We start from the raw sequence: 13,633 nt of genomic DNA, 5'->3' as shown, positions 1-13,633 counted from the left end.
TTTCCTTTTTTAAATCTGTGAAAGTTACACTGAAAAGCCCCTTAAGGGTACAAAGCAAAACTGTCTTAAATGAGGGAAGATTTCAGTCAACACTGCTCAGATGAATCAATATTTTATTTTATCTTAGTAGTTCATTATGTCACCCCTTCCTCCCATAACTGTACATCATTCACATCCAGATTTGAAGCCAGAGTTATTAATTTCCTGGGGAGCACTTCTGCGGCTCTCATTATTGCAGCATCTGAGTACTTTGCAAACATTAATGAATTTATCTTCACAATGTACCGATAAGGTGAAATGGCGTTATACACCAGGGAAAATGAGGCACAGAAACATAATGTTAAGAAGGGACATTTAATTTAGATGCCCAACTTGAGATGTTTGTGCCCCAGTTTCACAGAAATAGCGTTTGATTGCACTTTCTCCTTGATCAGTTCATTTTCATATTCAAAGTCCAGTTTAATCACATCATATTATGACAAAGTAAGTCACTGGAATTACTCTGGGTTGACCTTTGGCAGCTGAGAACATGGCTTAGCCCATCTTAGTTATGATGTAGGAAAAGAATATCTTACACACCTGAAACTGTCCTCATTACATTTTAGCTGAGGTGAATCATTCAGCCAGATGTTTATTTATTAAATCCATCTATCAAATGTGCAGTCACAGGGATTCTTATTCTTTTCCTGCCTGTGCTGTTTCTTACCTCTGTAAGAAAAACAAAACAAAACAAAACATCCTTCTTAAAACAGTGGTCTTCACTTGCACTGCTTTACAACTCCTGGGCCAGATGCTGGGGTCTCTATTGAGGCAAAGCTCCCCTTGGGGTCAGTGGATTTTGCCTGAGGGAGAACATCACATTTCTGGACAGTAAATGAGAGTTTTCACTAAGCTATTAAAATAAATTGTGCATCTGAACATAATCTTTCTTGACAGCATGACATGGTTTCAAATGCTGCTGTTTGAGATTTCCCATATTCTTTTATATGCATTTCCTTCTGGCTTACCTGCATGCCTGTCTATGCCAGTGTTCAACCTAGTGAAGGAGGGAAAATGAGCTGTTCAGCCAATAGCAGTCTTGCTAGCCGCGTAAAGCAATGGGGAAGAAAATAAGACACAGTCATCAGCGTGCTAAATCCTCTTTAAAGCTCCAGACCTGTCATGTAGAGCTAAATCTCAGACAGTGCCATTATCAGTGCCAGGTTAGCACTGGAAGCTGCCCTATCTCTCCTTCTCTTTCCTTCACTCCCCCTGCCTCCAAAGCCACTGAAGTTAATTCATCATGTTGACACAGAGCAGGGCATTATTATTCAGAGTTGCATAGAAAGTGAATTTACATTGAGCAAAACCAATAAGCCGCACCGCTCTGACATTTAGTTTTCTTGGAAACTCTTCCTATTGAACCAGGCAGGACTACAAACATTCTCAAATGAAATGCACCACAATAACCTTGCGTAGACAAGAATGAATAAGTTGGAAATTACCAAGTGCCTATTTCCTGCCACCTCCCTTCAAACCTAAATTTTTATGGGGCTATATTTCTGTTTGTTGCCCTGTCGAATTTTCATTTTATTCTCCCCTGCCGTGTCAAAATGGTGTGCAAATATTCTTATATAAAAGGGGTTGCTGTTTATGTCTGGGTCACTGATGGGTAGTCCCCTATTCTTTCTGAGGCCTCTTCTTCCTTTGACATCAAACCCCGGGGCTGAAAGTTGAGGATAAATAAATGGTGTCCCTTGAACTAGACACAGTCATAATAAACTCTGAGATGAAATGTCAAGTCTAAGCTAGTATACTCTTCTACTTTCTGGTGTATGCTGATCAGCCCTCCAAAGCAGAGCAGTCATATTTCAGAGCTCACTTTATCTCCCTTCTCTTCTTACCATATTGAATGTCTGATTATAGGAGAGGTAGTAAATAGCTCTCTTAAGAGGAGGTTTAACCAGGCAGACGTAGGTCAAGACATCATCTTACTTTCCATGGCATATAACTGTGTACATGCATTTATGCATCCATCCATCCAAATCTGCCGAAGATATCTCTATTCTTAGAGCGTGAGTTATTATAATTTCATACAAGAAGCTACTTCAGGCAGATTTGAAGTGATAAAGATTGTTCCAAGATTAATGTGTGGTCTAAAATAGCTGCTCATAGGAAACTAGCAAACATTTCAGTTGGAATTGCCCCAGAATTAACACTAGGTCATGCAGGCAAAAGGATCTGGCAAAACACTCACAGAGATCTTCAAAAACGCACCTTTCATGTTTGTTTATTGTACTGATATTTTTACTAAAGTATCATTACAGACTGTGTTGTTTTTGTTAGGAATTTATGCCCTATGTTATTTAACCAACAGTACATATTACTATTAAATATATTATTGCACTTTTGAGACTGGATTGTTAAGAATTCAAAAGGCAGTTATGCTTTCCTACCATTTTTTTTCAAATGTAATAAAATGTTTCTTTCAATCTTAGGTACTTGTATATGTCTATTATAACTTGTCATTGTGAAATTAGATCCTTATGCCATACTTACACATTGTGATTAGAACTGATTCAAAACATTCCATCCAAAACTGAGATGGAAATATTATTATTTTTAAACATGTATTTTGATTGGAAATTTAATATGATTTTCTTTTCACTGAAAAAAAAAAAAGAGAGAGACAAAATGCCATGTATGTGTTTATTCATTTTTTCCTTTCCTTTTTTGTTTTCCCTTGTCCCTGGAAAGGCACGCTAGTATAAATAAGGGAATAAGGAAAGAAGCAGAAAACAGTCAGCATCTGCCATATACATACAAACCCAAACATAAACGTACAATTCAAAATTACAATTACAATAATGAATGTGTTACTTTTTACTTAAACTTTTGGCAGCTGAGGTGTTTATATTCTCCTTAGCTGTGTGATCGTGTTTGATAAAATAGAATGGGCCACATCTAGAATCTGCTGGTGGGGCACTAGGACCTGAATCAAAGTTCTCGTTCCTTACCCAACTTCAGTTTGCCAAAAGACAGTGGTTTTGTGGACTGGATTCAGCAGCCGATGGAGTCAGAAAGAGTATTGCATAGGTATTCCTCACTGGTGATTATTTCCTCTGTGCTTTATAGATGTAGACTAGCCAGGAAGTTTGGAGACAAAGCAGAATGTGTGGGCTTGGGGCCGGCCTCATCTATACTTATCCTACATCAGGTCAGTTGAAATTCCCCTAGAGATGGGCCAAAACTTAGTCAGTCTATCTTGACCTTTTTCCTCTTCTGTATCCCACCATCTCAATCTTTACAGTGTCTTGATGAATGCTGGTAAAAGGAACCTTGTTTACAAGTTTTCAAAGCCAAAGCCCAGTTCATGAGATTTTTATAAAAACAATTATAGGTGCTTTCCTGCTTTAGCTTGCATCTTTAGTTCACTGTAAATCAGGTAACGGTGATGCAGAATATTGAGCCTCCTTTGTGGTGATTTGTTAAGGGTTATTTGTTTAGCTGGATAATTGTGTTGCTTGCTAGAGGGAAGGTTGATCATGCAGTTAAAATGTTAGACTGAACCGTTTCCATCTCTACTACAGATTTTCTTGAAAGTCATCTAGGGCCAGTGTAAGACCAGTGTTTTTCAGTGCTACAATACAGGTGGTTTTGATGGCAAGGCACCTGATTATGTCATTAAATACTTAATCATCTTTCTGAAACTGGTATTTTAGCCTAGATTTCAGACATGCAGAGCATGCATACTTCTCTTTGTTTACAGTTGATGATTTCCATTCCTGAACATTTAAGCCAATCAACCAATCTCTGGAATACAGTACCACATTATAAAAGACAGAAAACACCTTCTCTTTTGCACCCTTTTTCCTTTCTCTACTTGAAATGTTTGCGTTTAATCAAGCAGAATAATGTGAAAAGCCTGATTTCAGCTGCTTCACAAAGGTACACCCTTTTCCTACTCTCCAGTGTCTATTACAGTGCAGGCAGAGCTGTTGGCTCGCTTGTTCCTTACACTAAGTCTTTTTTCTTGTGTATCCTACACCATAGGAACAAGGGACCAGTTTAACACAGCTGCAGAGGAGTTAACCCCATAAACCTTGAGATCCCTGCAGCTGGAGAGAACACTTGGTGGGACCCCTTTGTACAGCTGTTGGCATCCTCATTTTCAGTGTCACCAGCTGAAGTTAAAGGGGGGTCTTCAGCCTTCACATGAGAGAAACTGCCCTGTATAAGGGATGGGTCTCCTCATTCCAGCACAGGCATTTAGAACAGTTCATGGGAACCAGGCTTTAGAAGAACCTGCTACCTACAGAGAGAGTTTAGATGAGTAAATTAGATGTTGACATCCACATTGTGGACACCCTGAGTCAGGTGAGAAGCTGTGGAAGATCCTCCTGGGAAAGCACACCATCACAAGAGCCATGTGGAAATGGAGCTGGTTTCTGTGTTCGTTACCTGCTGCGATTGACAAAGAAAATAGAGCTTCTTTCCTTCCTTATTTTCCTAGAAGTTACAGAGGTATCTGCAGAGGGCATCTTAGAAGATGATAGACTGGGGTAGCCTTATGTGCCAAGAAAGTCTCCTAGCAGGAGAGCTTGTAATGGTTATAAAGTTTTCATGTCAAAGAGCAGACAGTTTACACTGCTGAGTGCTTCCTAGACACAGTACCACAAATTGAAATTTTTGTCATGAACTTGAAATTATATTAAAATATGTATTGTTTTGGGTCCCATAAGATCCATAAAGAAAAAAATGAAAACTTACACTGCTTAGACTTAGATACATCATATTTCATTATGGGACAAAAAAAGTCTTTCCAAGAGGACAGTGGGACAGTGAAAGGTTCTTTTCAGTAAGGACTATTTTGGTCCAACTTTCTTGACCCAGTTGTTTCACTTTTTTTTTTAAGTTGCAACATGAAAGATGCTCCTTCCCCAAACTCAGAGTAGTTGGACTCTTTTCCTTCAAACAGTTAGCAAAAATAGCGTGTTTCAAGCTGTGCCATAAAATTTCAGCATCAAAGTTCCAGATGGCCATTGGTAACTGCAAAGAAAGAACTATAAGGGAAATATTTATGTAGCTAGACCTCGACATATCATTATTAGTTTTCCAGTGGAAGTAAATTCACAAAGCCTATACTTGTATGTGTGTTATTTCTTGAAAGAGGCTTGAATGGTTCACTTATGTGTCCTATGCCTTGTATTACTCAGATAATAGAGATTTTCATGTAATTGAAGTGGCAGAAGTCTCTTCCTCCACCTGGAAAATAAAACCGTGGTACTGTGACTGGAAAAAAATTGTCTTCGTAAGCAACAGAAGACAAATGGGCACCCAGAAAGCCTTCTGTAGTAAAACATTTGTTGTAAAATTAGAGCATCTAATGGCATTCTGTAGTTCCTTAAAATGACTATGGTGTCGCAATCTAGTGTTAGGCTGTTGCAGAAAATTGACAGTGCCCTGTGGGACTGTGTCTTTCAACCTTGATGCATAACTTGGTAACAGTAAACAGATGGTTAATTCATTTGGAACTAATTGACAATAGTGGAAAAGTAGGTTTATGTATGGTATAACTGCAGCAAAATGATGTCTAGCTAATAAGCAGTGTAGCTTAAGTAATGGTGTAGGAGGAAACGGAACAAAGGAACTTCTGCTTTATAAATGCTACTGGATCCGAATTCTACCATAGAAAAGTTATAAAATTCACACATTGGTCTTCTCTCCACTCCTAATGTGTATTAATGACCAAATTCCAATGATCCTTATAGCTGCTAAGTCAATTGGATCCTTATAAATATGTTAGCTTCTTCTCAGAGCTCCATAGAGATGAAAGATGGAAAGGAGAGGCTTACTCTTAGCTCCTCATTCTCCAAGTGGACAGACAGACACACAGCATCACGCCTGAGCACCCATGAGAGCAAGAAGCAATCAGAAGAACTGGTGGTCAGACTTTGCTCACACTGGAGTTGCCTTCAGAACTGTTTGCTAACAGCAGATAATTAAGAAAAGAGTAAGAAATAAAGTCCCTTGCACAACTGACAGAGTGTAAAGGACATTCAGTAGCTAATGTTTTGTAGTTCTTCTGATCACCTTCTCTGGGCCTTCCCAGTTATAATCAGCCCAGAGAGTAACCCCTGTCTGTCACAGCTTTTCCAAAAGGGTCACGGGGCTCAAGTTTGCTGGAGGGCAAGCACACGTCAAAGCCAGGAAATCTCACATTAAATGACCTTTCATTTATACTCTGTTATTTTTCCTCTCCGTTTTTCCTACCCTTTCAACGCTTTGCCGTTGGCTGTTCCAGTGATCGTTCATAATGTTACCACAGATGCCAAGGCATTAGACAGCCCAAGGCAACAGCAGGGCTACCTGGCCTTTTCAGACTAACTTCTTCCCCTGGCCATGGTCACCAGGACATGAGGTCCTTTAATGCCTGTCCATTTTTGTGACAGTGCACACAAAGAGCATAAGCCTTTCCTCCCTCTCCCTCTCACTGACATGCCTCAGGTTCAACACGTGGCTAAAGGAAGGTGATAAGGAACAACTGAGGTAACTGGCACTGTCCTCCACTCACTGTGCCAATGACAGCGGCCTGTAAGTGATCTCCTAGCCTAGGACTTCCCCACGTTCCTCTGTTCATGGAGAAGACTGTTCACAGAAAGAGTCAGGAGGAGGCCTGTGGGGATGCAGTCATTTGAACTATTAGGTTAGAGAGCAGGGTGGGACTGGGATTGTAAAAGTTAGTGATGAGGTAGGGAACTGGAGAAAAGGAAACAATTGCTGCCAGGTTTTCCTGTGTATTGACACTCCTTTCTCTGTGTAAGTTTCTTGGTTTGTGTTTAGGCCTGTGGTAATGGGAAGATGTGGGTTCGAACACCGATACCAGAATATCCACAACCACACTCAGGCCCAGGGGGAATCAGAGATGCTCTGCAAAGCAAAGAGAGGTTTTGGTGTTGTTTGTTGTTTTCTTTTTTTTTTTTTTTTTCCCTGGGTGGTGTGAGATTATCTGCTTGTTGACAGCAGTGTCTGTAAGTCTCTGTCATGTAGGGTACAAGCCTTTTCCATGTAGAAAAGCACAATAATATGTAGTTCAGCTTCTACCTGACTACTCCTCATGCTCATATGACAGGTCAACACAACGCTAACAAGACTGGTTCTGCTTAGTTGTGGTATCCCGGGGGCAGACCCTGCTCTTTGAAGACCTTAAGAAAGCAAAAGGTGTGCACTTCTGAGGATAATTGTGAAAGTAGATGTGAATTGCTCTTTCTTGGCTCTGCAGAGAGGAATCCATTCCAAAGAGTGCTTAAAGATCTAAGCATAAAGGGGACATAAATATCAAAGTTGCTGCACTCAGGATGTTATGAAGAAAGATGGTAACTATGGTTTGCCTGTTCCAAGCTGCGGGAAATAAATCACAGTGGAAAATGTGGCACATGCTGAACAAGAACACAGAATTCTTGCTTGAAGGAATCTTAGTGCAGCAAATTAATCATCTTTTTATTAGCATGCCCCGAAGGTTTCAGGGACATAAATTTTGCAAAATAACAGCTGGATTGTGGAAGTAGGCCATTGAATTAAGAAACAAATCACACAAACATGAAAACACAAAGCTACACTTGAGCCTTGTGTAGTCAAGAAAAGTACACCTGCTTCCTGTTATGAGACATGCTTGAATACTCTCAGAGTGGCTAACCTGTGGGAAACAGGGTGAAAACCTTGGTGGTGGAATTAAAGCTGTGTGAATCTGGCCCTAAGCCAGTACTGAGTGAGAACCTGTGCCTTTTCCCATTGGCCATGAAAGCCCACCTCATGGTCAGGACCACGGGCTTTGATAAGCAATTTTGAATTCACCATATGATGCAACAAGAACAGTCCAACCAGGAAGAGAGGTGGAAGAATAGAGAGTCTTGCATTTTTGCTGGGAGACATCTGGTTGCTGTTTAAAATACCCTTTGCAAGAGGCATTTTACTCATGGGGAAACCACATCTCCATGAGTTTTAAGTTAGGAGCCTCTGCTGTTGCCTTCTTGTAAGGATTTGTGGAGCCCTCAAGAACAGGACAATATTAAAAGGGTCAAAGTTGACTTTCCTTGGGGATTCACCAATGATAATTGAAGATGGAGGTACTTCTGGGTCTGTCTTGTTTTCCTCTTTCATGTTCTGCAAAACCAGGAATAGTATAGCTGAGAAGACAGACAGAAATAAAATAATAAAGTTTTTGTTCTTCGTGGGTTACGACTGGTATGTCTTTCACCTGTCTCCTCTTTCCATCACCCGTTTTTCATCTTCTTTGTTTCTGTCTGCTGGTTTCTGTGTGACAGACTCAAAAGGCAAAAAAGGTTGTCCATTGACTGTTAGGTTTGTCTCAACACTCGTCTTCTGTTCTCCTCCATTTCTTCTTTAATTTAAGGCACCACTGGTATTTTTTTTTCTCATCAGACATAATGAATGGCTGGGAGCTGTCAGCTCTTTTGGACTCTTTTGTCTTCTATTCATCATTATGTCTTCATTGTCCTCTTTAATTTATCTGAGACGTTGAAGGGATCACTTACTGTGAAAGACAATATTGCTAGCTGTCCATAGGGGTTTCACATATCTATTCATCATCATGCCTAAGATAAACTATATGTGAAACATTGTGCACTAAAAAGGGCAAAATACGTAAGCTCTATTCGAACACCACATGTTAGCTGGTATTTTCAAACACAGGTATCTAAGACTAGGCATGTAACACCCTTTGTGGATACAAATTTCCACCAATTTTACTGTTGAAGATGGGTCTTTATAAATTGAGTTTGAGTGTACAGTCTTGCACTAGATTAATTACCTGGTTTCTAAATATATCAATAGGTAAACCAACATAAATTGCAATCTAGAACAAAAAATGAAAAAGCTTTAATTATACTTTTATTTCCTAGTCTTTAGAGGAGAGCCAGTGGGTCTTCAGAGTGATTGGGAATATACCCAAGTACTTAGAAACATAACTACAAATCTAGGAAATGAAGTTTAAGAATCTTTTTTTTTTCAATCTTAATCAAAGATCCAACATATTTGTAACACATAATTCCCTCAAATAGTCAAAATGGCTCATCAAATATTGAAGCTCAGTATGTTTCAAAATGAATATTTTGGCAAAGTGTACTCCTGTGAAAACTTGGGGAAGTGTTAAAAGAATAGTGAAGCTAGAATGTGCACAAAACTCATCTCTCAGAATAGATCTTAAATTTTTAAAGCTTGACACATACTTTTCGAATGCAGTTTTTTTTTCCTCGACCATTTTTTGTTTCTGCTCACTCTTTATATTTTTTTCTTCTTGTTAATTACAGTTGATTTAAAACAGGTGGCAATACTCTGGTTTTATATTAATCTGTGCAAGGTCAGGAGCTGGCTGTGTGTCTGCATTTTCCATCTGCATGTGCATAGCTCTGCTAATCTGTAAGTGCCTAAAACTGCTCCCTTAGTTACTTCAGAAAGCATGGGTTGGTGAACCGGAGCCCCTCCAGCTAACACTCAGTTTGTAACCTCTCTTGTTCGTGATAGATCACAGAATCACAGAATGCTTTGCGTTGGAAGGGACCTTAAAGCCCATCTAATTCCAACCCCCTGCCATGGGCAGGGACACCTCCCACCAGACCAGGTTGCCCAAGGCCCCATCCAGCCTGGCCTTGAACACCTCCAGGGATGGGGCGTCCACAGCTTCCCTGGTCAGCCTGTGCCAGTGCCTCACCACCCTCTGAGTAAAGAATTTCTTCCTAGTATCTAAATGAAATCTCCCCTCTTTTAGTTTAAAAACCATTACCTATCATTACACTCCCTGATAACAAGTCCCCCTCCAGCTTTCCTGTAGCCCCCTTTAGGTACTGGAAGGCCGCTACAAGGTCTCCCCAGAGCCTTCTCTGCTCCAGGCTGATCAACCCCAGCTCCCTCAGCCTGTCTTCGTAGGAGAGGTGCTTCAGCCTTCTGAGAATCCTCATGGCTATCTGGCCTCACTCCAACAGGTCCATATCCTTCTTGTGCTGAAGGCCCCAGAGCTGAATGCAGAGCTTCACGTGGGGGCTCACAAGGGCAGAGCAGAAGGAGACAATCACCTCCCTCACCCTGCTGGCCACGCTGCTTTTGATGCAGCCCAGGACACAGGTGGCTTTCTGGGCTGCTAGCTCACATTGCTGGCTCATGTTGAGCTTCTTGTCAACCAGCACCCCCAAGTCCTTCCCCTCAGGGCTGCTCTCAGTCCATTCTCTGCCCTGCCTGTATTTGTGCTTAGGATTGCCTTGGCCCAGATTCAGGACCTTGCACTTGGCCTTGCTGAACATCGTGAGGTTCACACAGGCCCACCTCTCAGGCCTGCCCAGGTCCCTCTGGATGGCATCCCTTCCCTCCAGCAGATAGTAAGAATTACAGATAATAAGACATGCAGGTAAATGTATTTATCACAAAAGGCCTGCAAAAGATTTTCATAAGCTAGAGACTACAAAAAGCAGGTACTTCCAGGAGAATAAATTTGACTTAAGTGAGCCTGCATGGCCATAAGGTAGTACTGTGATGATTGGACATGAGCTGACACTCAGAAAGGAGGTTTCCTCTGCAGCTTTTCAGTTTAGAAAAGAGATGCCAAGTGATCCAATGGAAGACTAAAATTGTGTATGACCAGGAAGAGATGAGTAAGGAATAATTATCAATGTTATTAATAAGACATGGCAGCTCAGATCCTGTGTTCAGCCCAGGATTGCTGGAAAATGAGTCAGATATGGTAGGATGCAAGGATTTCTTTATACTCAGATTGATTCACATGTTATTTTCCTCTGGTTCTGCTGGTAGATAATGTTAAAGATAAGGCAGTGGACTCGTTCTTCCTTGTAATGCAATGGTTCATCTGCCTGAACACTTTGCAGTGTTGACAGTGGTTGCAAGCAGACCCTGTCTTTGGAAAATCATTGCTGGTGCCACTTGGCTTCCAAACATACAAATAAATCTCATTAAATCTATCTTATCTTACAATATCTGTCAGATAAATCCTTGCATTGCATGCATCTCTTTTACACAAGAAATGAGATATTCAAAAATATCAATTTACTTGCACTATTTTCCACACATTTATGTTTAACCTTAAGTCATGCCAAGAACTTTGAAGAAATTTTAGAGGTTGTAAACTCAAGGCAGTTTTGGTTTATGCAGTTTTCCTGAGTTCTCTAAGTAGAATTCTGTGGCCATGTAATCAAGATAAATTTTCTAACCGAAGACAACAGAAAAACATCGTGAAAGTTTTCAAGCGCTAATCTTGTTTCTTTCCCCATATACACATTAATTCCTACATCTTAGCACAGGGTAAATTACCCTAAGAGTTCCATCTAAATAAATAAATATTCAACAGTATACTGTTTATTTTCACCACAAGACCAGAATTTATAAGTAAAATGCTTTTATACACTATAGGTAGCGTTAACATGGAGATGGAAGGGAAATATGAATCAATTGTGGTTCACAGCCCAAAATAGTGTATCGCATCACAGTTGCCAAGCACAGTGTGAACTATACAAAAAGTCTGGGTTGACCATGCTTTCACCATTAAGGTATTAATAAAAATATATGCAGAAAAGGGTAAGAACTAGATAAACCACTGACAATATAGATTCCATATCCCCAAGGGCTCTGGCTTTAAGTGTATGTCAGACCAGAATTTACAAGCACTGAACAATCTGGAGTCATGTAAATACAATAAAAAATTGAAAATTTGAAATTGCAACCCTAAATCCACAGGCTTTTTCTATGTGTCTTTGAAAAGTGCTGTAATGGACTATATGATATGCATATGATTATCCATAAATACTTTTTTTTTTTTTTTTTACTGTGTTTGCCTTGTTGTTTGATAAACCTCAAGGAGAAAGAGAAGACCAGGAGTCCTTCAGGAAGTCTTCATGATCCAGCATCATTATGAGCCTAATTCTGATTAAAAAATAATAAATTCATTCACAGATGATTGCTTTCATTTAGAAGAAAACACCTTACAAATACTGAAATTTCTGCGAGTTCCTCTGATGTTTTAAGGTCCCTTTTTAAATGGAAAAGAAAGCATGAGAGAATCCAAATTTGTGTACACAAATTGCTGTATCCAGTAACTTAACAAAAACCAAGCATCTTTTGTTACGGAACACAGGAAGGAAAAGTGATAATCCTTACAGGGCTTCTGCATAAAATATGTTTAAATACAGTTCTGTTTTCACAAACTGGTCAGCATTTATTCAGATCCAAAGTGTTACTCATTGGTTTGAATTCTTTATCTTATATATTCAGGACTGCATTTTAAGTAAGTTCTGAAAGATTTTTATGAGGGCATGTAAAAGTGACTCAGGAATGTCCCAAGTAGTTTGGAAGAAGAAATTATTGAACTGAGAATGAGAGGATATAGCACACTGTTTAATATTCACAAGAGGATGATCTCAGTGTCCTGTCTTTCAAAGTTGGTTATGAATCTCCAACAAATGTTTTTTATAGAATGAAAAGCATAAATGCTGTGGTGTCTTTGGGTCCTTTGTGAGACATTACTTACAGTAGTGTTTGGGGACTGTGTTTGCTTCTCACTTCTGATTTATGCATTTATTTTCCTCAAAATGTGAATAATTAACATCAGTGTGACTGGGTTTGATGTTTAAAACTGAGGTGAAAAATACCTGTGACAAGAATTTGAAAATATTCTCTGAGGACTTCTGGAGTGATGCAAGAAGGGGAGACTCCAGGAGGTGGCTCCAGCTCTGTGGGTCCTGCACAACTGCCTGGCAGCGTCAGCATCTCACGTTTGCTCTTCAGTGAGGACCCTTTCTCCAAACTAAAATAAGTTTTGTGAGATAACATTTTATCAAGTCATAGGCATGACAAAAATAATTCTCAGTGTACATGCTTTTTATACTCCTGAGAATTTTTCCTTTTTTTTTTTTTTTTTTTTTGTAGCTATAACCTTCACTGCCAAGCTGTTGGAAAGCATGGCTAAAAAGGCTAAAGCACAGTTAGGCATTTTCCTTTTGCTAATCAATACAATTTTCCTGTGAAGCTCCATCTTACTTTGTAATCAATAGGTGTAATAATAAAGCATGAATTTTGTAGTAAATCACAAATTATTTTCTTCTCTTGATTTCCTTGACAGAATCATGAATAAACTGGCAGACCAGCAGGATCACATGATACCATGAAGAGAAGCTTACAGGTCCTCTATTGCCAACTGTTTAGTAAGTAAATATATTTTTTTTACCTGTAAGAATTAAATCATTCAAATTCATAAATAAGGTAGTATTATTTATGCCAGCCACAACTGAGAAAGGCACATAACCATGTGTCTTGTGTTTTGTGTCATGGACCTGGAGGAATTATGAGGAAGTTAAATTCTCTTGTTCATTGAGATATTTGGAAATGCAATAAAAAAAGAAAGAAATTAAAGTATCAGGTGATTCCACAGAGTCTTGTACAAGGGTGAGTGCGATCTACTGTGCCTTGAAACTGAACACCCTCAGGAGAATGAGAAGGAGAAGCAGAGGATGGTGGTTGGAAGAAATAATGCAACAACATTTTTGTAATGATCGTTTTTGTCTATTTCGCTGTGGACAAATGGGATCCATCTAACATCTTGTGGTGGTCTTCCAAAAAGGTCTGAGAGTGATGG

At 39.6% G+C, this 13,633-nt stretch overlaps 1 protein-coding gene across 9 annotated transcripts in view; it reads left to right on the top strand.

The window, feature by feature from the left end:
* The window catches only part of TMEM108 (transmembrane protein 108), a 274,766-nt gene that overhangs the window by 182,525 nt on the left and 78,608 nt on the right, over positions 1-13,633 (top strand). For all 9 annotated transcript variants that reach the window (XM_083825043.1, XM_083825040.1, XM_083825036.1 and 6 more), the window contains one exon: positions 13,121-13,202. In XM_083825043.1, the coding sequence (XP_083681169.1) occupies positions 13,163-13,202 (40 nt within the window). In that variant the 5' untranslated portion in view covers positions 13,121-13,162. The remainder of the gene's footprint in view (positions 1-13,120; positions 13,203-13,633) is intronic.

Source organism: Anser anser, assembly GCF_964211835.1.
Source record: "Anser anser genome assembly, chromosome: 2".
NCBI classification, from domain to species: domain Eukaryota; kingdom Metazoa; phylum Chordata; class Aves; order Anseriformes; family Anatidae; genus Anser; species Anser anser.
The sequence above is the reverse complement of the archived record's forward strand: the minus strand, read 5'-3'. Positions and strand labels throughout refer to the sequence as shown.